The 23,889-nt window shown below is 41.9% G+C and overlaps 5 protein-coding genes across 5 annotated transcripts; 2 read left to right on the top strand and 3 right to left on the bottom strand.

Annotated features, from left to right (window-relative positions):
* Positions 1 to 2,649: 2,649 nt before the first annotated feature.
* On the bottom strand, positions 2,650 to 3,304 carry EAF01_010162 (uncharacterized protein; the record flags this gene model as incomplete). The annotated part of the gene is made up of 2 exons (XM_038918419.1): positions 2,650 to 2,762; positions 2,836 to 3,304. The coding sequence occupies 2 exons, from the start codon at positions 3,302 to 3,304 to the stop codon at positions 2,650 to 2,652; spliced, it is 582 nt and encodes a 193-aa protein (XP_038766389.1).
* A 396-nt stretch (positions 3,305 to 3,700) lies between these two features.
* Positions 3,701 to 7,815, bottom strand: EAF01_010161 (uncharacterized protein; the record flags this gene model as incomplete). The annotated part of the gene is made up of 9 exons (XM_038918418.1): positions 3,701 to 3,958; positions 4,112 to 4,363; positions 4,416 to 4,464; positions 4,520 to 4,649; positions 4,713 to 4,733; positions 4,785 to 4,868; positions 4,963 to 4,986; positions 5,056 to 7,552; positions 7,600 to 7,815. The coding sequence occupies 9 exons, from the start codon at positions 7,813 to 7,815 to the stop codon at positions 3,701 to 3,703; spliced, it is 3,531 nt and encodes a 1,176-aa protein (XP_038766388.1).
* Positions 7,816 to 12,212: 4,397 nt separating this feature from the next.
* On the top strand, positions 12,213 to 14,054 carry EAF01_010160 (uncharacterized protein; the record flags this gene model as incomplete). Its single annotated transcript, XM_038918417.1, has 4 exons — positions 12,213 to 12,336; positions 12,393 to 12,650; positions 12,703 to 13,416; positions 13,516 to 14,054. The coding sequence occupies 4 exons, from the start codon at positions 12,213 to 12,215 to the stop codon at positions 14,052 to 14,054; spliced, it is 1,635 nt and encodes a 544-aa protein (XP_038766387.1).
* Positions 14,055 to 17,040: 2,986 nt separating this feature from the next.
* Positions 17,041 to 17,764, top strand: EAF01_010159 (uncharacterized protein; the record flags this gene model as incomplete). Its single annotated transcript, XM_038918416.1, has 3 exons — positions 17,041 to 17,336; positions 17,387 to 17,544; positions 17,598 to 17,764. 3 exons carry the CDS (start codon positions 17,041 to 17,043, stop codon positions 17,762 to 17,764), a joined length of 621 nt encoding a protein of 206 aa, XP_038766386.1.
* Positions 17,765 to 18,365: 601 nt separating this feature from the next.
* Positions 18,366 to 18,668, bottom strand: EAF01_010158 (uncharacterized protein; the record flags this gene model as incomplete). Its single annotated transcript, XM_038918415.1, has 1 exon — positions 18,366 to 18,668. The coding sequence occupies one exon, from the start codon at positions 18,666 to 18,668 to the stop codon at positions 18,366 to 18,368; it is 303 nt and encodes a 100-aa protein (XP_038766385.1).
* Positions 18,669 to 23,889: the final 5,221 nt, after the last annotated feature.

Below are 23,889 nucleotides of genomic sequence, written 5' to 3'. Positions count from 1 at the left end.
GTCAAGGAAGTGAAGGAAGTCAAATACAAAAGTTTATAACTCAATCGAATAGATCTCTCTTCTCTTCATGAAACATTTCTTATCTCATCTCCATCTCTCCATCCCTTGCATCTACTCCATACATATACACACTCTTAGTTGACGATCCTCATCATCTACCCATTGAACTGTGCTATCCAAACCCCAAAGCAAGAGACTCTCCCAACCCAAGTGACTCCCTCTACCGCAAGTAAACCAATCTATCGTTCCCGTTGCTACCGGTCTCTCAAGAATTAAGTTTAGAAGGTGTAAAAGTATGGAACCCGTTCTATCAATGATTGAGTAACTAGTTGGTAGTTCGTAGCTAGTAGCTCATGGAGAGATAAGATATCAAACACATCTAACAGCGGTGAATACTACTTTAAATGAGGGAGGAATCGAGAAAAGACAGAGGTCCATCGCAGTGTATGCATTATGACAACTCGAATCCTTGATTAATGATGACGGACGGCTCAGCTTGTTTTGTATGCAATGAGATTCGACTTTCCAAGGCAGAGAGAGCAATTCATTGTACAACTAATCAACTACTGGGGAAGGCAAAGTGCCTATTTACTAAGTATCTCTTAGGTAGCATCTTCTAATAGAAGAGAAAGGGGAAATGGATGGACGGTAACGAACGGTACAGAACAAAAACAATATGAACCAAACCAATCTTTACCGAGTAATCATACTCTCAGAGGTACATATAATAAATATAAAATATATTAAAAAAGGAACACCTCGGAAATAAATCCAGGTACCCTATCATTTTGATTCGTTAGTCAAATCAAATCAAATGAATGCATGGATAGGATGGTTTTTAATTCAATGGAATTCAAATTCAAATTTCATCATTCTAGCTGTTGATAGTATGGTATGTACATACATACATACATATATACATACCTCCGTACAATACTTGAATTCTAGCACTTCGTTTAATATATGAATAAGAGAGCAAGTGAGTGAGTGAGTGAGTAAACATTCCAACTTCCTGATTTCTACACAGTACAATCTATCTATCTCTTTTCCTTGAATTTCCATTCTCAATTCCTATCTATCTACCTACCTCCCTACCTCCCTAGATACAATTCTCTTCCCCATCCCCCATCTGCAAAACCCTTCAGTCAATCAAAGAAACAAAACCTCTAATTAGGTCCTCTAATACCATTCTACCCTCTACCTTTCTACCTACCCACGTAATCCTCACAAGCCACCCGCCACCCTTCCTTACCAATCCATCATCTAGATCCTCTCCTCTCCTCTCCTCTCCATAAGCGGAGAACCCATTCAATCAATAATTCATCTGAACAAAGTTCAAAAAATAAACTTCCATCAAATGACATTCCATCCAGCCAAGATGACTTAACACATTAACAACGTTAATAACATCTTTCCTCATCCATCATACAACTTACAAGGAAAAGGCTTGCTGCTTGCGAGACGGGAGGGAGACTGTCCTGTCCAGTCATCCATTTACGAAGTATACTATGCGATGATTCGTCTATTCATGAGTTGAACACAGCTAGGTATTCCAGAGTTAAATATATAAAAATGCGAGATAGACATGGTATATGAGATGTTGATGTGAACAACTTCATTTTTTATGTTCTTCATGCTAACCTGGACGTTTCCTGTCTACAGAGTATGTAGGTTACCTCCTTATCTTTCTGTAAATATTGGATTGGATTGTAAAATTATATACAGAGCACAGTACCAAAAACGAACAATCCAATGATTCCCCAATAATCCAACTCATTCATTCATTCCTTCCACCCAATAACCAATTCCACCCACTAATCCCTATCCCTATCCCTATCCCTCCAATTCCAATTCCATCTGAAAAAAGCTCCGGTGCCTACCTAACCCCTCCCATCAGAAAATCCGCAGATCAAACAAAAATCTATTGCTAAGGAAAAGGGATGGTCGATGAGACTCGATGGTGCTAGTCTGCATACATTCTAGCCCTCTCTCTACCAGGCCAGCTGAAGCCTGAAGGTTCAAATAATATTCTCCATCTAATTTCGGTACGTCCCCCGGAGTCAGCGGGAAAAGACGATACTGTACCGCTATGTACATTGTGCACGGAAACACGGTAGGTACTCTTTGCAAGAATATTTTTTTTCATTTGTTAGGTCTAGGCCTTCAAGCTACGTACAAACTAGCTATTGCCCCCCAATTTCCTTTCGAGTTTCTGGCTCCTGGTAGCTTGGTTCGCTTGGTGATCTTTGGGTCGGCTTTGCTCCCGAAAGAGTCGTTTTGTCTCTGGTTACTTTCTTGTGAGACTACGCACTGTGAAGTGTGTGTACCATAGTTAAAGTTGTGGCCTCCTGTATGTTTCTCGATTAGAGGGTTTTCTGGAAAACAGGCATAGAAAGGATCTTAGGTTGGGTTTGCGGAAGTATTGACTAATTAATACGGGCAAAGTTCGGTAGAGGCCTTTGGAAGATTCAAAAGGGGAACGAAGCTTCAGTAAAATAGTTCCTTCCTCGTTGTGCGATTGCAAATGCGGAATCTTCCCATTGAAAGGATTTATCAATCCTCGACACTTATTTGATCGTCCCGCAACGCATGGTATAAGACTTTGGATCTTAACCTTGTATGTATTGTATTCTGGAAAGTTCCTATGGCTCAAAAGAATTTTACACCTTGTTGATCCTCCTGTCCGAAAACTTGAGCCTTTCCCTTCTTCACTAGTATCGCCAATGCTTTTTGTAATATTTCCATATCTAGACCATGAAATTCTATTGCCAATCCATCCGTTAGTAAACCCGTCTTCAAACCCAAATCACCAAAAGATAAAAATAAACGACATACCAGCACCCCTCCCTCCCTCACCCTCGACCAACTCATAAAGTGTCAACACACTCCCCTTCTGCCCCGTCTCATCCACCCATTCCTCAATAACTCTCGCCCATTCATCTACCTTCCTCCACCAAACCCAACATGTATCACCACCTACTTTCCCATTCCCCCCTGCGCCAATCCACTCCACTCGCCCCTCCTTTCTCATGAACTCCAATACCTCTCTCAACCCCTCTTCATCCAACCTCCTATTAATCCTCTCATTCCTCAGTAACTCAGAAGATAACAGCGTAGAAACCGTAAGACGAAACAATCGATGAAACGCAAAATAGGAAAGGATCAAATCGCTCCATTTGCGCAGTTGCGCATGGAGAGTCGAAGATGTAGGTTGGAGGGTGAAGAAAGGAGGAAAGGAATGTTCGCGGGGGAATTTGAAGGTTTTGGTAGATGTGGCAGAAGGTTGAGTTTGAAGAGTACTCATTTTGAGTTGGGATTGAGGTGTGATAGGATGGCAGTTGCGAGCGAGAGTCAGAGTGGGAGCTTTGGTGGAGGGGAATTCGGTCAGCCTTGTGTGGGTCTATGCGTAAGGTTATCAAGGCTTAGGTAGCCTTACTTAGTTCCCGTGTTGGAGTTATCATTGTCATTGGTATTTCGTGTGTGGATTGAAGAATAGAATACAAAACATCAAAAATACAAAAGAAAACAATAATATCTTACAAATAACGAAGAAAACAACAAACTCCGTCACTCAAAATGGCTCAAAATAACGATCCACCAAAATCATAATCAACCATACACGATCATCAAGCTTCCATCCATACAAACCTCCTCTATCCTCTTTCAATCACTCCTTTCAAATTCATCCTACAACCTTTACCTACGCACTAGGAAATCCCAACAATTTGGCCTGGACAAATGTAAAAGCGGTAGCCAGAGGATACACATTTAGTAAAGCATCAATACCCTTTCCAATGGAATTTTCAGTTGTCGATATCGTTCCATCTGATAGTGTAACATTATCATATCTGGCAGCAGGTCCAAGATCATTATCAAGATAGCTAGAGACTTGGGAGAGGATGGTCGAGGAGCGGGTGCTTAGGAGGCTAGTGAGGTAGGCGCGGTAAGTTGATGCCCACTGAGAAAGAGGAGGATGAGCTTTTGTCTTGAAGGTGAATGGAGAAATCATGAGATATTGTTGGGATGGTCGGTTATGGACTTTCTTATAGTATCGATCGGGAACAAGACAAACAGCATAATGGTGCGCAAAGAGATAGTAGGTAGTACTTACATCTGCTTTAATACCACTCGTGGTGGTACTATTGGTAGCTCCAATAACGGCATCAGCACCAATCACCGCATCGATAGCAAGCAGTGCTTTATTAATACGGAGATTGGTGCTTTGAAACAACTTCGCGATGGCATCGTCATTGGTTATAGCCATTGCCATGGCCAATTCGGAAATATATGCCAACTTCTCATCGTTGCTGGTAGTATTTTGTTGCAATTCACCTGTAAAAGCTTGTGCTTTGACGATGCTTATCTTTTGATTTGTTAGTTGTATATCTTATGATCTTTGGGGTTGAGAGCTATACCTTTTGATCTATTCCAGCATAATCGGGATTGGTATCACTACGCAGTGCACTGCATTTAAGTTAGAAGAGCCGTGGGCATTCGAGGAGGTGATTCGTAGACTTACTTCCAAATAGTCTGTAACCTTGATTTTCCTGCAATGACAATATCTGGCTGATCAAAAATAGCCTTGAAAGCTGCACAGTTGCTGCTGTTAACTCTAATTGCGAAGAAGGTTTGCAGAATTGTTGAATCATCTATAGATAATGATATTAGCCTGATGCTTCCATATTACCAAAAAACAGAAACCAGATACTTACAAACACTATCTACGTCAACGGCTAGAGATTTGTTAATCAATATTTACAGCATGCTTCAAGAGTGAAACTTACTAGGAGCATTCACTTTCCAACTAATTCCTGATCTAGCCTTCGTATACCCAACCGCATTTGAAGGTATCAATTGAGAAGCAAGCGCTGTATCGGTAACTTTTGTAAATCTAAGTGTAGGATAGGTCGTTGCGTTTATAGAAGTATCTTGCAGAACATACCAGTATTCTGTTTTGAGTACCTGCTCTGGCCAAAGTGGATGCATCTTCATATATTAGGTTAGTTAAATGACAACCTTTGAACGATTCGAGGTTTTCACGAGGTGTATACATACCAGGAATAGAAGGGACATCTACCGAACCAAAAACACACCAATTTGCAGCATCAAACGAATTAAATGATCCTGCGGCGCGTTTGGATACCTTGGGGTATAGTTCAGTAGTAGATATACGACCAGCAATCGATGGTGGCAGTTTGCGAGATTGCAGAGTAGTACTGTTGGAAAGAGAAGGTGAGATATCCCCAGAACCAGAGTATTGATAACATGTAGAGCAATTCCCTCCCGAGGTGGCCGTACAAGCGGGGGATGAAACGATTGGTGTGGATGAGGGAGCTGAAGTTGAGGAAACAATAGCAGTTTCGGTGGGATTGCTTTCTGGAGTTTCTGGTGGGGATGTTTCATTTGGTTCGGGTGATTCGGTTGGGTCGGAGGTTGCGACGGGTTCAAATGGAGATGGAGATGGAGATGGAGTAATTTCTGGCTCTACGGAAGAAGTAAGACTTCTCGTGAAAATGGAGTGCGAAGTCAATTCGGTTTCTGAAGTCGACGGATCCACTTCGGAAGTGGAGGGGGAAGGTGTGATTTCGGGTTGGGTGGAAGATGTTAAGGAACCAGTTGAAATACTTTGGGAAACTGTTTCGGAGATAGGAGATGAAGAAACGGTTTGTGGGGGTAATGGGTTGGAGGGGGAAGGCGTGATTTCTGCTTGGGTGAAAGACGTGAGGGCTTCAGCTGAAGCACTTTTGGAGATTGCTTCGGAAACAAGAGTAGAGGAGATGGCTCCGGGAACCGAAGATTCCGAGGAATGTGGTGTGATTTTGGGCTGGATGGAAAATGTGAGAGATTCGGTAGAAACAATTTGGGATGTAGTGTTGGAGGGAGAAGGCGAAGGAGTAATTTTTGTTTGTCCGGAAGATATATGAGATTCGGTAGAGAATGATTGCGAAGTTGATTCGAGGGCTGGAGTAGATGGGGAAGGTGTGATTTCAGGGATTGAATTGGGAGAGAGAGAGGAAATGGAAGATGTTTTTGATGCGGATGAGGAATGGATCTGTGCATTGCTTGGGAGTTCTGAGACCGTTGCAGGGGTGGAGGAGGTAGCGGGTGTTGTTTCGCTGGAATTTGGGGATATGCTTGATTTGGTTGTGGGGAGGGATTCTGGAGGTGAGGAGGGAGTTGGAGTATGTTCGAGGGTATTGGATGTGGAGGCCGGAATTTTTGTTCCGCTTGAGAGGGAACTGGTGGATGAGAGACTAGATGTGTGGATACTACCACTAGATGAAGAATCAATTTGCGATGTACTTTTTTGCGAGGAAGTTTCTAGTGAAACGGGTATTGTGGATGTAGATTGTAAAGGAGTGTTAGTTGACTCGGGGATGTGGGAAGATACCTCAAGGGTTGAAGTGGAGAGTTTAGTGGTTGAGAGGGAGGTTGGGATATTGCTTTGAGATGATTTGGTTGAGGTGGAAGTGGAAGTGGAAGCGCTAGGTGTGGTGGTGGGAGTGTTGATGGAAGAAATTTTGGTTGAGGAAATTGAGAAGAGGGTTGATAGAGATGATGAGGCGGGAGAGTGAGAATTCGAGTTGGAGTTGGAGTTGGAGTTGGAGTTGGTGCTAGTGCTGGTACTGGTACTGGTACTAGTGCCACGTTTCTTTGTTGAAGTTTGACTTGAGGAGAGACTGCTCGAGGAAGAAACCTTCGAGGAGATAGTACTAGGAGTTGTGGATCTCGAATTGGTAGACAAGGTTTCTGTGGATTGCGAAGTTGTGGGCATCGAAGTTGTTTTGGGGGTTTGGGAAGATAGACTGGTTAGGCTACTTAAGTAAGAGCTTTTTATTAAGAGACTACTAGAACTAGTGGATCTCGAAGTAGTGGCTACCGAATTAGTTTTGGGAGTTGCAGAGGATGGGCTCGTATTGGCACTCAGTGATTGAGATGTTGTTGAGGTGATTACTTGAGATTGTGAAGTCGTGGTTGAAGAAATTGTCTTGGGGGTCTCGGAAGCTACACTTGTCTTGAGGGTAGATGTGGATTTGGAGGATTTCGAAGTAGTGGGGATTGTCTGTGTAGTTTTGGAACTAGTGGAAGTTACGCTCGTTTTTGGAGTTTCTGCAAATAAACTCGTCTTGCTGGTCGATGATTTCGACGTAGTGGGAGTTTTTGGTGTGGTCTTCAGACTCGTGGTCACAGCAGTCGGAGTTGGCTTTGGAGTAGTTGACGTGGTTTTGGGACTAGTGGTTTCTTGTGCTACAGTTGTTTTGGGGGTGGTCTTGGTTGTTTGAGTTGATTTAGGAGTCGACTTTGTGGCAGTTTTAGAAGGCTTTGGTTTTGCGGCGTCCTCCGCTGCTCGATTCTCTAAGTTTACAGAGACTGTTGGTGCTTGAGGATATAAATCATTGCTAATTGTGTATATTTCTCCATTGTCAAATGTTGACCTTCCTCCATACGTTCCTGGATTAGAAGGTTCAATGCACTGGGATATGATATCCTGGAGTGCTTCTGTGCAATGCTCCAGGGTTGAATTGGGGCTATCACTGCGCTCAAAAGAGACCTAACTTCTATTAGTATGTCGAATTGAGTATTATCCAGGTGTCTCACCATGAAGTCTGAGAAGTTAACACTCCCTGACGTCTTCCCCGATACATCCAACGAACAAAATCGAGAGATTTGGTTTTCAGACTCGAGGAATGCAGTCAATTCCTCACCAGAAGGGTCTCCAGAACCTCTGGTTTGATCATTGCAGACTGCAGCAAAAGAAGTCGATATCAAAGAAAGAATGAAAGCGGTTCGGAGAACCAAATTGATAAGAGACATGGTAATGACTGAATATGCTATCGGCACCAGAAAAGAATGACTGGAATACCAATGAAAGGAGTTTGAGAAGGAAAATTTAAGGAAAGAATGAGGATGATTTAGAAAATGGCATGGTAGGTATCATTACATATATATATATGCGATACTAGAGAGTGTGAGTTATTAGATACCCCTAAGATCGATCCTATGATTTTTCATTGCCGAAATGATGCTAGAGAATTGAACGGGATGCATGAGATGAGGAATTGTTGAGAATCCTACGACGCGACGTGAGGATTACGGTTTTGAGGCACAGCTTTTAATTGTCACTTATGGAGAGTTATACAGCGTTATATCTTGGTGATGAGATCCAGGCAATCTCTACTTAGAAGGAAAATTTGAAGGGGTAATCTCCTGACGATTCTTGATGTCCACTTGATATACTCTCTAAATCAAAGGTTTCATGGAGCTCCATTTTTGAGAATTGAAGATACTGGAAAACCATAGTATGTATGATCGTTCTACCCATACTAATCTATATCAATAAGGCTGGACCAGACCACGACATGGAAATTTCCCTTCATCAATGTTACATGACTCGAAGGAATGTACGATGCGATCCTTTTACCGAATGTACGGACCCGTTTTCTATATGGAGAAACTTTCGGGATTTAGTGTTGATTGTACCGTAAGTTTGCTTTGAGTTCCATTTGATGATCTGGAGGGGAGGGGAGGCTGTCAATCAATACAGTAGCTTGCAATTTGTAAACCCGGCTGGATATTTGGGAAGTTTGGAAGGTTGAACGCATAGAGGATTCAAATGTTTGAATTATCAAAACATCTAAAACAATCACTCATCTTTCAAGAATCAAAAACCAAGAACCGCAAATTATTCAACTCCACCCGAACAACAAATAAAGTCACCCCTAACCCCCCTCCTATTCTTTCACGGTATTCCACCTACAATTTCAAAGACTTTCTTCACACGGCTGGACATACCCGAATGCTATATCGTGATGAAAATAGATCAAGAGGGGTTCTTGAGATGAATAATGTAAGCTCGCTTGAGATAGGCTGTGTGCCCCGTATATGAAGCACCAATCAGGAATGTTTGGATGACGACTTCGATGTTTGTGAGATTAAATGTTTGGTTTTGATGATGAACAACTGTTGGTGATTATAAACAGGACTGAGCGGTTTGGATTATTTTCTGGGGGCAATTTTAGAAGGGGGTTTCTGTCTGTGATGTGGTGTGGTGCGAGGTGGGATTTGGTGGGGTCTGGTTATTTATGGGCTTTCCGGATGATTATATTGAATGGGCTGATGAGAATAAGGAAATGTCTAACGAAGATTTTCTACTTAAGGAGCAATACAGTGAATTTGGATCTATTCCATTGATCCCTTTCATTCGGTACCACTTGGTGTTCATTGCCGATTCCGAATTGTTGCAAAAATGAGTGATGGATGCTCCTACACCCTCCCCCCTCAGAGATACAATCGTTTCCAAAGGACTTGATTTGCCTCTGGAGTCCAACGACAAAGTCTTCTGCTAATATTAGATCGAGGAAACACAACGACACAGGTCCTAATATTAGATCGAGGAAATTCAACGACACTGGTCACATCCGGAGTTCATTGAGTCGACGTTACTCACAGAAGAAGCAATACAAATCCTTAGGAACAAAACGGTTTCTATGGAATGCAACAATGCAAACTTCCAATCCTGTGTGTGGCGAAGATCATCCTCCCCGTTCATGGAACTGTTTTTCTCTGCTTCATTTTGCGGTTGGCTGCATGTTGTGAGTATTCGAATCGGGATGCTGCGATTATTCGAAGGATTTACGACCCTCAATCTCTCTCTTAGCCATAATTTCTACCTTCGAGTCGATGATCTTAGATACTATCCAAACATTAACAAATAATCTTTAAGGTTAAGCTTTCGCAAATAACAAAGTCGTCTCGTAGCATACGGCATGCAGCTGCCTCTCGCTGACTCCATGGCGTAAGAACTGAGGGGCATGTCCAGGAAGTTATGGCGCAATAGTTGGCTAGCAAATCAATCGGTTCTTGGCCTCTCAAATTCCTGTCCTGTGTATTCAACGGGATTTTCTTGGAATGGCTATCAATGTCGCTTTGACATAAATGCGAGACCTGGTGGGCCGTTTTTCATCATGATCTCGTCCTCACCGTACAAAACCTCATTCCCCCGGATCTACAAACATTTCCTTCCGGAACTTTTGATAACCGACCTACCCACTTTTCACACCTGATCTAATCTTATGATCAGATATCTGGTGTGTAGGTATGTTGTTTCAAGATCGTACAAACGAACGCAAATGCCAAAATAGTTACGAATTGGTATGATCTTTTGATTGGTTGTCTGTGAATATATTGTGAAGAAAAGTTGAAATGGGGCTCAATCATCAGTCTTTCAAAGTTTGAGGTTGGATGGTAAGTTTATGGGCTAAATTTAGAAATATCAAAGCCATCAGAATTTACCTCGATGTTGGAGAAGATCGAGAATTGTTAAGCGATGTCTTCAATGTGTAACTAGAACTGGATAGCTAGGTATTGGCAAGTCTGTATCAATGTTTGCTACAACCGAGGCTTGAGTGAGATCTATCACTTTTCCAGAGGCAGCTATTCCAAATATACTTAGGTTATGATGACCAATGTATTTAGACCAATGGTCTTGTTTCATGCTTCTTCAATACCGGTATTGTGGTCGGAACACACATTCACGCTCTTGAATAGTTATTGGAATCAAGGGATGTCTTGTCTGCTTATCTGTACCAATACGACATATCTGAAGCCACAACCATGAACTGACAGATGATGCTTAACCTGATGCATCATCGTCTATACTTTGTAAGGTTGAAGTTGTATCGAACTACTATATACGAGCATTAGTCTGGTTGAACTGTAACCTCACAACACTACCAAAGACTCTTCAGAATTAAACTGGGTTCCGAGATGTGTGAAATACATCATCTTCGGTCTTCGGTCTTTCAAAAAACTATAGGCTAGAATTGAATTTTCTGCACGACAATACGAAATCTTAATATGTTCCCTGTAGCGATCGATAAGGCGTTCGTTTATCGACGCTCGACTATCGTTACACATCCAAGCTAACTTTTGTTGGCTTTGTCTTTTCATTTCTGACTAAACATACCTACATCAGGTGCGACTAGTCAGGACCACGTAGACACTCGGTGATATGGACTTCAAAGTTACGAAACACCACCAAAATACCAGACAACGGACCAAGCAGACTCACGAAAGATATCCCCATTTCATTTTGGGTAAGAGATTTTGAGTCAACCATTTCATTCACTGGCACATACTTTGCTTTTTGACAGAAAAAGGATTAGAGAGAGTCTAATAGAAAAAACACGTACCTACGTCTCGTATCTAGATATGCCGTCGTTATCCAATCCATACACACTCTCTATCACACTCGAGCTAAAGTTGGAATTATTGTTTGTCTCACGATGCCAATCCAACAATTGGTAAAGTTACCCTCGTGCCTAAATATATGGATATAGGATCAGAGATTCAAGTAGGTATGCAATTTCCAAAATGTTCAAGAGCGCAGAGCCCCGTGCGAAACGCTTTGCATCATCAAGCTTTTTGACGGTCCGCGGGGTAGAATTTGGATTGCGCTTGTACTGCGTACAGATTGAGTTTGTGATAGCTCGACATCTATTTGTTATCAATCTGTAGATTATCACAAACGCACGAAAGTTTTGGAAGTATAGATGGATAAGAATGACAAGTAAGCATACTATTCATTGACTAAGTTCAGCCCTGCACGCGACGTCGTGAAGATTCTCTGCCAGCCCCCAAAAGTCTGACACAAATGTGGGGGGTACAGCCAACATTCACGGTGTTGCATCACAATTATCCTCGTTCGACAGAAGCTGAAAGGACGAGACAGGACAAACTTCAAACAAGCAATGTATTTATGTATGCAGCCTTGGGCCAAACAATGCGAAGGTCGGCACGCAAAAGGGGCACTAGGTGTTTAGCGGATCATCTCTGGTATCCGTGCTTCGGAACATAGCGCGGCGAAGATGTTTCAGCAACGGAAACAATCGTCCTTTGTTACGCGATCTACATGGAGCTGCAAAGCATGTTTTGGATGTTGTTGTGCAAGGCTCGAGAGAGGCTTGGTCCTTCTTGTCAGATGAATTGTAGGTATATGGGAAGAAAATGACTAGTTTTGTCTTAGTGTGGACAGGTCTGTTGGTGTTGGAGAAACTAGTGTAATAGTACCGGATTCGTATTTCTTTTTTCTTTTGGGTTTCCTTTTTCGTTCCTCGGGAGCTGGATGGGCAGGCTGCGATTTTTTGTTTTAATATCAAGTCTCCCGTCTCTCTCTTCTCTACATTCCAAAGTTCTATCGACTATAGGCAAGCATGGCATACTCATTGTTGCTGCTTGTTTTTTCTGCTGCGATTTTTATATGTTATGTATCTTACGAGCGTCTGTTCAAGAAAGTTAAGATACCTGATGGCGCAGAAACGTTGCCGGGTCCAAAAGGTAAGAGAATATGTATGATATCTCATTGATGAATCTTTACTGATGTTTTGTTACAGGATACCCTATCATTGGATCAGTTCCTGATCTTGACCCGAAGAATCCATGGATGAAAATGGTGGATTGGAGTAAGGAATATGGAAGTATGTACCAAGTGAATTTGAACGGTGATACAACTGTCTGGATTACCTCTCATAAAATTTGCGAAGACCTATTTGTCAAGAGAGGTGCTATCTATTCGGATAGACCATTCCTTGCAGCTATCGGAGATGATTGCAGATACACAAATCGATACATTCCCCTCGTTACCAATGGCGGTATGTCTTCCAGTATCTGAACTTTCTTCCCGCAATACTAACATCCATCCAGATGACATGAGGCGCATCAAAACTTGGATGAAGGCCACCATGTCCAGCATGCCCCCCGATCGTCTCAAGGGCCTTTCTCAAAAAGGCGCCGCAACATTCGTCACTCGTCTCATCGCCCAACCACACCTCTTCAAACAATTCTGCGAAGAATGCACTGCTCAAATCTCATCGCAAATGGCCTGGAATGATCGCCGTCTCTCTACAGCCAAAGAAACCATCATGCGTGCTAATCAACTCCTCCGCCGTATCTCAGCCGATGGTGATATCCAAAACAAACTTCCATTCCTTCGCAATACTCCAGACTGGGTTCCCGATTTTCTCCAACCATGGAAAGTAGCAGAACGAGTACGTTTCCAACGCGAGAGAAACTTTTGGTTTGGAGAAAAAGAGGAAGTTAGGAAGTCATTTCTAAATGAGAAGCCGGATCCATCCTGGATGGCGCGACATCTCAGCATGCCTACTACTCCTAAATTTGAAGAAGATAATACCTATTCGATCGGTATGTTGGCGTTGATCGGAAGTATTCTTACGTCGTCGCCTATTCAAAGTTTCTTCCACGCTATGATTGTTAGTCCAGAGTGGCAGGCCAAGGGACAAGAAGAAGTCGACAGAGTGTGTGGGGATCGACCACCTACTGTTGATGATATCCAGCAATTACCTGTAGTGAGAGCTATCATTAGGGAAATTTTCAGGTGGAGAAGTCCGGCTCCTGCTGGTATGTGATTCCCCCCCCCTTCTTTTTGCCTAGCAAATTACATATCCCGGTTTCGGAACCATCCCCAAAATGAGAAGATAAACTAACAAAATCAACCAGGCGTTCCTCACGTACTCTCCCAAGATGATGTATACGATGGTTATTTCCTCGCCAAAGGCACCACTTGTTTCGCACTCGAATGGGGTCTCTGCCGTGATCCAGTCCTCTACCCCGATCCCGAAAACTTCCGCCCCGAGCGTTGGCTCTCTCCCGAATTTCCCACATACAGAGAACCTCTTACCCATTTCCCATCTATCAAAGCCAATCATGGATTTGGTTGGGGAAGACGCGCTTGTATTGGACAGGATCATGTCGAGATGGTTTTACTGACTGTTATTGCGACGATATTGTGGAGTGTGGATATTAGGAAGCAGAAGAATGAGAAGGGTGAGGATATTGAGGTGCCTTGGTATGATTATACCGCGTATGTGATTGTCAGGCCGGAGTGGTTTCCTTTTGATTTGGTGGAGCGGAGCAGCGGGGTGGATAGATCTGCTTTGTTGAGGGAGAGAGCGGATACGGAGATGGTTAGTGGAGAGGATGGAGTTCTTAATGGGAGGGCGGTCGGGTATGAGAAGAGGGAGATTTCTTTAATATAGATTTTCGGTATAGATGGGATGGAAAAGATGTATCAATTGTGGTCATTATAATTTTGGAAAGATGTATCAAATGTGGTCAATATAATTTCGTTGCCCTCACCTAATTACATTTAGATACTTCTTTATGTAGCATATTATATAAATAATTTAGACAAACTCAGTATTGGAGGTTGGTTCTTCTCAGGTGAGAACTGATTGAAGGAAATTGGAATGTATTATCACTACAATTTCCCCTACTGAAGGTAGCCACATTACACATCAAGAAATTTGTGAATACTTAGGTAAATTCGGAGATGAGATTTTTCGCATACACTTTGAGGTTGATTTGGAATGTCAAAACTCATGTAGACTCGAGAAACTCGGGAAAGTCACATCTGCGTATCTGACATCTCAGTTTGCATATCGAGGATCACATTTTGCTTTTTTTCATAGCTACTGCAGCTTTGCGGAAGCTTATCTCAAATGAAGCGTGGGACGAAGAATCTTTAAAACTACAGTAATATGACAACAACAGTACGCACTTTTTTAATACTCGACATCAAATCAAGCAATCATCACTTTGAATCGAAATCTAAGTGCTTCCAATGTGTGATTCAGTCTGGTTGATTTAGTGAACCGCCTGTCTCGTCCGCGTGGAGATATTCTTAGTTCCCAGTCACCACTTAGTGACACGAAAACGACGAGTAATGTAATTTACGCTCCTTCGTCATACCTGCCCAAAGCTTCAAGAAGTAGGATAGACCATTAAAAAGATCTCAACGAGACGTGGCAATGCAACTAGGGTTGAGAGACAGACATGATAACGCAGCAAAAAGCGGCGGCTAGGACCCTTGACGTTGATCGACCAGACATTTTGATCTCCCATCATCGTCATGCTTCCGTTATCTATCACGATCGTTACCCTGAGACTCTAAATCAACTTGTAGAATCGCGTTGAGGTTGACTTGCATTTATTTGCCCCTCGGAGATCTCGGCATCTATTCTCCCAGTGATAAAAATGCCTGCCGCTATCGCAAATTCCACTCGGAAAAAGAAAGCACTTGCTTATACCAATAATGTGCTTAATCAGAAAAAGCACGGGGGCAAAATAGAACATTCTCTGCTGGCCATGCAAGTGATGGAGATCTCGGGAGATCAATGGTGATTAGTTGGTTGGAATAGAGGTGAAGCGGTTTAGCTTTTTGACAAGCGGGAAGTCGTGATTGACAGCGGATGTTCAGTGTCAGAATAAACCGACTCAATTCGAACAACGGAAAATGGTAGATCGATGAGGTAGACGATGGAAAGATAGAAGATAATATAGCGCCGTGAGTCTTCCTGTCGTCGTGTTGATTTGTTCTTATGGAATATCTTTCTCGATTGGTCTTAGGTGTGGTATCACTCCGACTGGATGTGAATTTATGAAATATACCCAAGATGGCCGGCTAGATCACGTGATGACTGTCTTTCATTGATAGACTTGCACCCAATGATTGCTAGAATGAGTTTGAGTCGCATCTTTTCTCATGGCATTTGACAGACTCCACATACAATCCATCAAAAATAAAGGTCTTGATCATATTCTTCAACGGTCTAATATCCATAACGAATAAGACTCAAGCTTTCCGGAATCTGGTGTGTCATAAAACCTCGTCGGAATTCCGTGTCGATGCAAAGGTATGGATGGGGTTGAATGTCGTTGTTTGTTAGAGACGTGAAATTCTGTGCGGTTTACCAAGAAACCAAAGATACTCCAATTTATCAAGCACTTGCAGGGTGTCAGTGTCACATCTTCTGTCGCCCTCGTGTCCAAATGCCCTATCGAGCTCAAATGCCGAACCTACTTGTGGTATCAATCAATATGGCGTGACGATATAACAAACTCCATCAAGAAATCGATGCGAGCGAATCCTGAAGCTTTGGCACAAACTGCTGAGCAAAAATCAAAACACATCTGAAGTAGCTTAAGGTCAAATCACAGTGGATCTGGTCCTGGGAGAACACTTCTCTCTACGAATCGCATGGCGAGATATCAAACTGTCCAGCCGTCCCAACTCTAAAGAGTATATCGTCCGGTTTGCTGTTTAGATTCTGACAACACGAGCATTTGTGTCTTTACCTTATACCCACAAACTTTTCGCAAACATGTCGTTCAAGCGGAATGAATACCGATGCATAAACTTTTTTCCCACTTTCTCAATTGATGAGGCTCGTCGCACAGACAAATGCCAATGAAAACGTGGTTCTGATTTCTTCTATTCAGTTGGGATCTGTAGTATCAGACTAAGTGTGGACTTTTCGAACCACAAGATCTTGTAAAAGTTTACATGTTCAAACCTGATGTGAAGATTCCAATATAGATTTGCAAAAAATACTTCTATCTTTAGTTCGGTGGAAATTTAGAATATGCAATAATTGATCCTTCTTTCACCAGTACTACACACCAAAGCATTGAAATATCTTCATCAATCGGCGATACAACCTCATCATTCTCAACTTGATGAATTTTGATGTACACAGCCTTGACGCCCAGATTTTTAAAGTTGCAGTCTAAACATCTAAGATTTTAAATGTCGGACTAGAAGGAGCGATTTCCTTAATACCTCGGTGTGAATGACAATGGGGTTGTGGTTGAGACGAGTTTCATGTTGGAGAAATCCTCCATCTGTCTGTGCCTCCACCGTTCACAGATTCATCCCATCAATCTTTCCAGAATGTCACAACCGTCATATTTGCATGAGATATTTCAACCAATCGCATCTTTTCTTTTCTCTTCTTTTCTTTTCTGGGTACCGCCACGGGACTGTTTGCGATGTTGATGAACATTTTGCGACTGAGTATCTTGGTATGACTGAATATATATATATTCATGTAAGCCCCAATGGATGACCATTTCTTTTTGAACTTATCAATTCAACACAGCTTACTTCTAATTGCTTTCTTTTCTACTCCAAGAAAATAATAAACATTTCGAGAATTTAACACATACAACAACAACGTGTCCAAAATGAAGGTTTCACAGTCTCTGTCTCTTTTGCTCCTCCCTCTTACCGCGCTAGCCGCGCCAATTCTCGAGGGCACTGGAAACGTTAAAGCTGCAGCCGGAGCATGCGCACCAATGATGCTTATCTTTGCTCGTGGAACTACAGAAACAGGTACTTTGGGTACCGTAGCAGGACCTCCATTAGTTGCTGCTCTTGGCAAAGCCGTTGGTGCCAGCAATATGGCTGCCCAAGGTGTACCTTACCCCGCCGATATCCCAGGATTCTTGGCAGGAGGTGATGCAGCTGGAAGCAAGATGATGTATGTACCTCCAATGCTTATCAGATTTCCGCCACTAATTTCTATTATAGGGCTCAAATGATCTCAACTGCCGTTACAAACTGTCCCGATTCCAAGATCGTCATGGCAGGTTACTCTCAAGGTGGTCAACTCGTACACAACGCTGCAAAAATGCTTCCCGCAGCCACCATGGCCAAAGTTAGCTCTGCTATCATTTTCGGAGACCCAAGTAAGTAGCGCTTTTATCAAACCATTCATAACACACATTAACATGTATACCAGACAACGGAGATCCAGTCGCAGGCGCATCAGCTGCAAATACAAAGGTTATTTGCCATACCGGTGATAACATTTGCGCCCACGGAGATCTGATTCTAGCACCCCATTTAACTTATGGAATGGATGCCGGTACAGCTGCTGCTTTTGCCAAGACTGCTGCGGGTATGTGATGGGTGGGCTGGGCCGACTTTAACAACCATCACATTTCATCATGGTCTTTTACGAAGTCATGACGATACCCGTGCTAGTGTTCTTTGAGACGTTGGGTTTGGGGTTTGGGTTTGGTTGATGGTTACTTGTTGCATTGATTGCACATCTTCTGATTTATATTTGTACTAATTGTTTACATGGTGGAGACCACTTGGTCGGGAATTAATTTCTTGTTGTATCATTTATTTGGGAGATTCTTCTTTTATGATTATCGCTCTGTTGATAGATGTAGAGTGAAGAGTCCCGACTCCCTTAATTTGAGATTTAGATAGATTCTATTTATTTTTATCAATTTTGAATATTTTGTTTTTATATTTTATTATTTAATTTAAAATCAAGTAATGTTTGATTAGTTTTTATTTTATTATGTGAGGTGTTGATAGATGCTCAAAATTGAAATTGAAATTGATAAAGAACTTAAAAGCAAGATGCTTCAAAAATGGATGTAAAATCTTGTTACCTATGTATACCAGACAGTGAACAAAGGGACTGGTGCTACGTTGTAGCAAGACCCACATTCGCAAGCATCCTCAACGCTATATTTCCCAAAGGGCCCCGCCTCTACATCTCCACCAAAACATAAACCGCTCTATCTAACTTCTCCTCCTCATCCTCCGGATCCCACCCATCATCTCTCGCCCCCAAAAAGCTCCACGTAGCAGACATCAGATGTCTCAAATCCCTCACTGAAATAAAAACATCACAAGTCGTATTACGAATATCCTCCTCCTTGAATCCCCCCGCAGGATAATAATTCCTCAATGCATCTTTTCCACACCAATGCGTTGGCATAGCCATAGGGAACGGAATATCAGGTCCTCGTATTTTCAGGTGTGCTCTTTTGATCGGTTCTCCCTGCGCCATTGCAGCCACTGCAGATACTATCGTCGTACCTCCCGGTTTTAGAGTCCGATAGATAGATGTGCTTTGCTGCTAGATCGTGATTTTCTTCTTCTTCAAGGTGGGAAATAAAAAAATAGCTAAATGAATGGGTGAAGTGGTTATCGAGGAAGGTGAGTGATGAGGCGGGCATAAGAGTTCTTTTGACAGCTCAGTTTCCGGCGGTGGATAGTTCGAGATAGCTATCGATCATGCATTGATTGCGATCGGTGGCTTGGATTTGGATGCTTTCTTCGGGATGGGAATGCGATTCCATGATTGCGCGTGTGGCTTTGCCGGTGCTGTAGCCGTTGTCGTGGACTGGACTGGACTGGACTGGGTTGGAGGGTTAATGAGTTTGTGATATGGGATTTGAAGTCAGGGTATTAAGGGAATGGATGTACTTACTAATAGCATCTGCGGGAAATGGAGGCAAGAGATGGGTTATCGTATACTTGGCAGCATCGATTGAGGAATTCCCAGTGAGTTCTTTAGAGAGGGCTGCGGTCTTGGCCATCATTTGCTTGGGGATAATGGTCGGTTAGCTGGGATTGTGGGGGTTTCTGACGGGCTGGGGGGGTATGGTTGGGTTGTTGGGGTTGAAATTTGTATCTGTATGTTGGAATGATGATTGATGATCGGCTTGTTGTAAATGAAGAAGAAGTCATGTAATTGTTGATACAGTTGTGTACTATTATCTCGGTATGAAGTAGGTGAGATAAATAAGGAATAGAGCGGACTTGAAAGAAAGAAGGGATGACTCTTCGATGTTATGATAATCAACCAACAGCCAAATGACCAACTGATACAGTGAAGTTGCGGCGAAGGCACGCCATAGTTATCAAGTTATGCAGATAGGGAGCTGGTCAATAACAGAGATACGGATACCTTCTTGTATGGTGTTCCGAAGGTTTATAACTTGTTGTCATTTAGAATCTAGTGATAAAATAATTGTATCGAGATTTTTGTAGTAAGGTTTGGGTAGGGCGTACAATCACTTCTACTTGGTGGGCTGAATTGTATGGGGGTTTGTGGTGGATTTTATGGTAATATGTGAAAATTGTCTTCGAAAGTACAGGTATCACGAGCTATATATGTGATCGACACAACGGGACCTTATCATAGCAAACTTGGACAGACTCCAAAGAGGGATAGGTTTTATTATTTCTCCCTATCTATTTTATACAATTAGATACACTTAGGCGTATTGTATGTCAGTGTAGCTTAGCTATAGATAGACTGAATCGATTAAGAATTTACTACTACTACTACTATGTGAAAATTTGAGAATATGAAAATGGTTGTATGATATCAATTTGAATAATCATAAGCTTTGAAGGAGGGAAAGAAGAGGAAGAGGGGGTCAAAGAGGATTTAACCTTTAATTTTGTATTTCCACCCTCGTATATAATGATGTGAAGGGGGTGTTTTCTATACTAGATTAAATCATTAAATCATCAAATCATACAACGATGTAGCAAATCTGTCCAGTAATATAAGGGACAGTGAGAATATAATTGTATCATATAAATTGAGACAATTATAAGATTCTTAAAACGTACCATGAGGAGTTTCTTCTTTGTATCTACACTTTCACTCTTAGGTATGAGGGTTTGTATAAAATGAGGATATGAAGACATGTATTATTATAACCACTATCTATGAATCAAGAAAAATCTAATCTATCTCTTGATGATTAAAGTAGCTAGCAATAAATAAAATAGTGAAGCCTTCCATTATAAACCATAAGCGAAAAAAAGAGCAGAAAAGAAGGGGAGAGAGACCTGAGTAGAAGTCTATATAAGCGAAAATGAGGTAGAGAAGCATAAGTTAAATTAGGATATGATTCAAACGACCTAGTATATCACTTGTTGAAGGAAAGACAGATAGGTTTCAATATTAACCATTAACAATCAAGGGGCTTTCTGTTCATGAGATGAGAGAATGCATACAACGAACAAAATCATCATATCGAGGTTCTCACGAACTGATTATTCAATAATTCGAACTTCAGTTCAACATTAAGAGCTTATGAAATCCTCAAAGCAATTAGAATATTCAATTCATTCAAAATGTTGGATTTGATTGGAACACCGAACAAGTCCCAAACTCCTACCCACCTTTAGATATTTAAACCTTTGCATTGTTGGACTGTAGTCGAGACTATTGGATTCCCTGCTCACGGAAAGCTTGGGTATAGTGTAAAGGGGATGTTTTATTTCTATACTAGACTGTATCATATATTTATATAGTGGGTTACATGATAAGTGATGAGAGTATAGAAGAGATTGTATGACATACATTGAGAGATTATAAAGACTCGAGAGGGAGGGGAAGGAATCATAATGGGTATGCCCTTTGTGTCTGCACTCCCATCCCCAGGCACAATGTATATGATAAATTATAATTATGTGATTGTTACACAACGTATTCAAGCGAAAGCGAGTCTAGACTTTTGCTCTATATAAGTAGGCAGTAATCGAATCTGTTTTGGATTCACATTTATATAATTCTGCGAGCAACATACCCTGTTCATCTTTCTATCCATAGTTCCGGAGAACCACTTCAATCTTCAACGACGTCGAGATATCGGTCCCCGTAACCTCGATATTTTCTCCCGCCGATCTCTTCCCAACTTCCTTCACATATCATATCAATCTCTCATAATATCTCACAAAAATCAATTTCAATACAAAAACCCTTCAGTCCATACCCATCTTACATCTCAGTTCAACAAGATATTCCTACATCCAACGAAGATCACTATTCACCTCGAAAAAGTATCCTCTAAGACTTTCCATCTAGCGAGTTTAGTACCGGTTATTTCTTCCTCCTAGAGGTAGGTAACTACACCTCCTAGTTCCCAATCTCTATTAGTCCGCATAGTTAGTACCAAGATCATCAGTGTCATTCACGCACAAATAATTAATCCTATAAAATAACTAAGGTTATCCTCCTCCTCATCCCATCCAAACACTTCCTCTTCATCCACAAGCAAGCAACCACCTTTCCAATCACAAAAATAAAATAAGAAATGGCAGAAATCACCTACGCATTCGGAGGCCTCGAAAAACTTCCTCCAAATATGACTACTAGCTACGCTCCTATCATTACCAGAACCGTCATCAGCTTCGTTACCGCCCCCGTTGTCCCGACCATCACTCCCACCATTACTGCTATCATTACCACCACGATAGTAAAAAACTGTTCCGATGTATCTGTTTCCTGTGAACGGGATTCAACTCCCCAAACTACGGAATCGAGCAGAGCTTTTTTTGCTCAACCGCTCGATGGATTTGCGATTCCGGTTATCTTTCTGCTTGTCGGAATCGGTGGTGTGGTTTTGGTGTGGATGTTCGCGTCGATAATTAATGGCTGTAGAAGGTATTTGGAGTCCAAGAGGAGTAAAAGGAGGAATAGAGAAAGTATTTGAATTGGAAATATTAATGGATACGTGGATATGGGTTTGGGGTGGAGGACCTCGAACTCGAGAGAGGGGGGGTAATGGATAGAGTTTCTTGATGTAGAGGGACGGAATATATAATTTTTAATGTCAAGTGGTGGATTTGAGGGGTGCGTTGTTCTATCATTTATGATTCTTGAGTCTTGTGGTATCGAAGTGCGTCGACTTGGGCAGGGTACTGAGTTTGAGGCAAAAGATAGGGAGAATCAATTGGTTTTAGTAATAGCTGTTGAAAAGACACAACACCATGTTACACCATCATTGTCCGAGAGAAATATAAAGATTGGAATAAATAACAATCTCAGCCAAAAACCACAACTTGAACGGTAGACAATGACCTTCAATTCAAATAGGTGGTATCTGTATCTGACTTATATATCAGGTTCGATGATCCCATCGAGTGACATCCTGTAATACGACGTCATCGCCAAAAACGGTCTACCTTCCTTTTTCACATACCATCCCCTCATCTCCGATCATATACCTGCCTTCTCAATCAATCTAGACCCATTCCAATTCATTCAAGCTCTCCATATCCCCCTCTCTACACAAATAACAATATACCGAGCCCCATGATCTCCGACCCCTATATCCGAAAATTCCATCCGGATCCGAATAGACATGCAACAAAATTTCATTCTCCATCACCGACTATCCATTCCAACACATCTCCTGCCTTTCTCAATCATTCTCCACTTCATTTAAATTGAGGACTCCTGTTTGTCGAATATACATTTTGGAATCTTACTCACCCGAGGAGAAGTGAGCTTACGGATGGACATATTTCTTACGTTATCGGGTTCTCAGTCATCTCGATTCTAGATCAAAACATGGACTTGAGTTTCTCTCCGCGGTGGATTTCGATATGCAAAGATATGATATCATGCAACATTCATTAATTCTTTACATATGAAAAATGAATCCATAGGTGAAGGCTAAAGGAGAAACTCGGAAGTCCGAGAGTCCCATACCTTCGGAGCCGGTGCAGATGTGCAACAAAAGAATTCTTGAAGAGAAATGGGAGATATGGATTGGTTGGAATAGAGATGTAGTTGCATTTCCATGGAAAGTTCTGCGGAGATGCTCTTTTAGTCGTTGGGGAATGAGGATGAGAGTGGGTACTGGGATTCTGGTTTGAGTCGCGGCCGAGGGGTTTCGGCCGAAAAATTCGGAAATGGAATGAGATAGAGGATGGCTTTGAGGGAGAGTGACGGTAAATGGATTGATATCAGTATTGGTTATAATTATGGGATGGAAGATGAAAACTTATCTGCAAGTGCAGATTTAAATGGGTTCCTTTCTTTGTGGAGAAATGAAAATTCTCGCTTCGTTCGATCTAGATTTCACCCATGAAAGTCCATGGATGTTTCAAACGCATTAGTATGTATGAGCAGCGTCATTGGGCAATTTTTAATATGCTGCTCATCTACTCTCCATCGAGCGTTGTTGAATACCTCTGCCATCGACTGGTAGTAGGAGTTATGAGTATCTATTGATAAGAATCATCTCAACTTTCCAGATGCAAAATGAAACTTTGCATTGATGGCCTTCTAAGACATTTGAATTGAATTTCAATAAGACAAGCAAAAGTCTTCGATTCAAATGCAAAAGAAAGTTTTGATGGTAAATCCAAGATACCAAAACATTTCCTTGCGGACTCCGTAGCTGAGACCAACTTACAAATAACACCAGATATGTATTAGAAAGCTAGGATCTATCATTGGGATCGAAACGGTCAGAAGC

The sequence above is a fragment of the Botrytis porri genome, assembly GCF_014898465.1.
Source record: "Botrytis porri strain MUCL 3234 chromosome Unknown BPOR_015, whole genome shotgun sequence".
NCBI classification, from domain to species: Eukaryota; Fungi; Ascomycota; class Leotiomycetes; order Helotiales; family Sclerotiniaceae; genus Botrytis; species Botrytis porri.
This window is presented reverse-complemented; position numbering and strand designations above follow the sequence as displayed.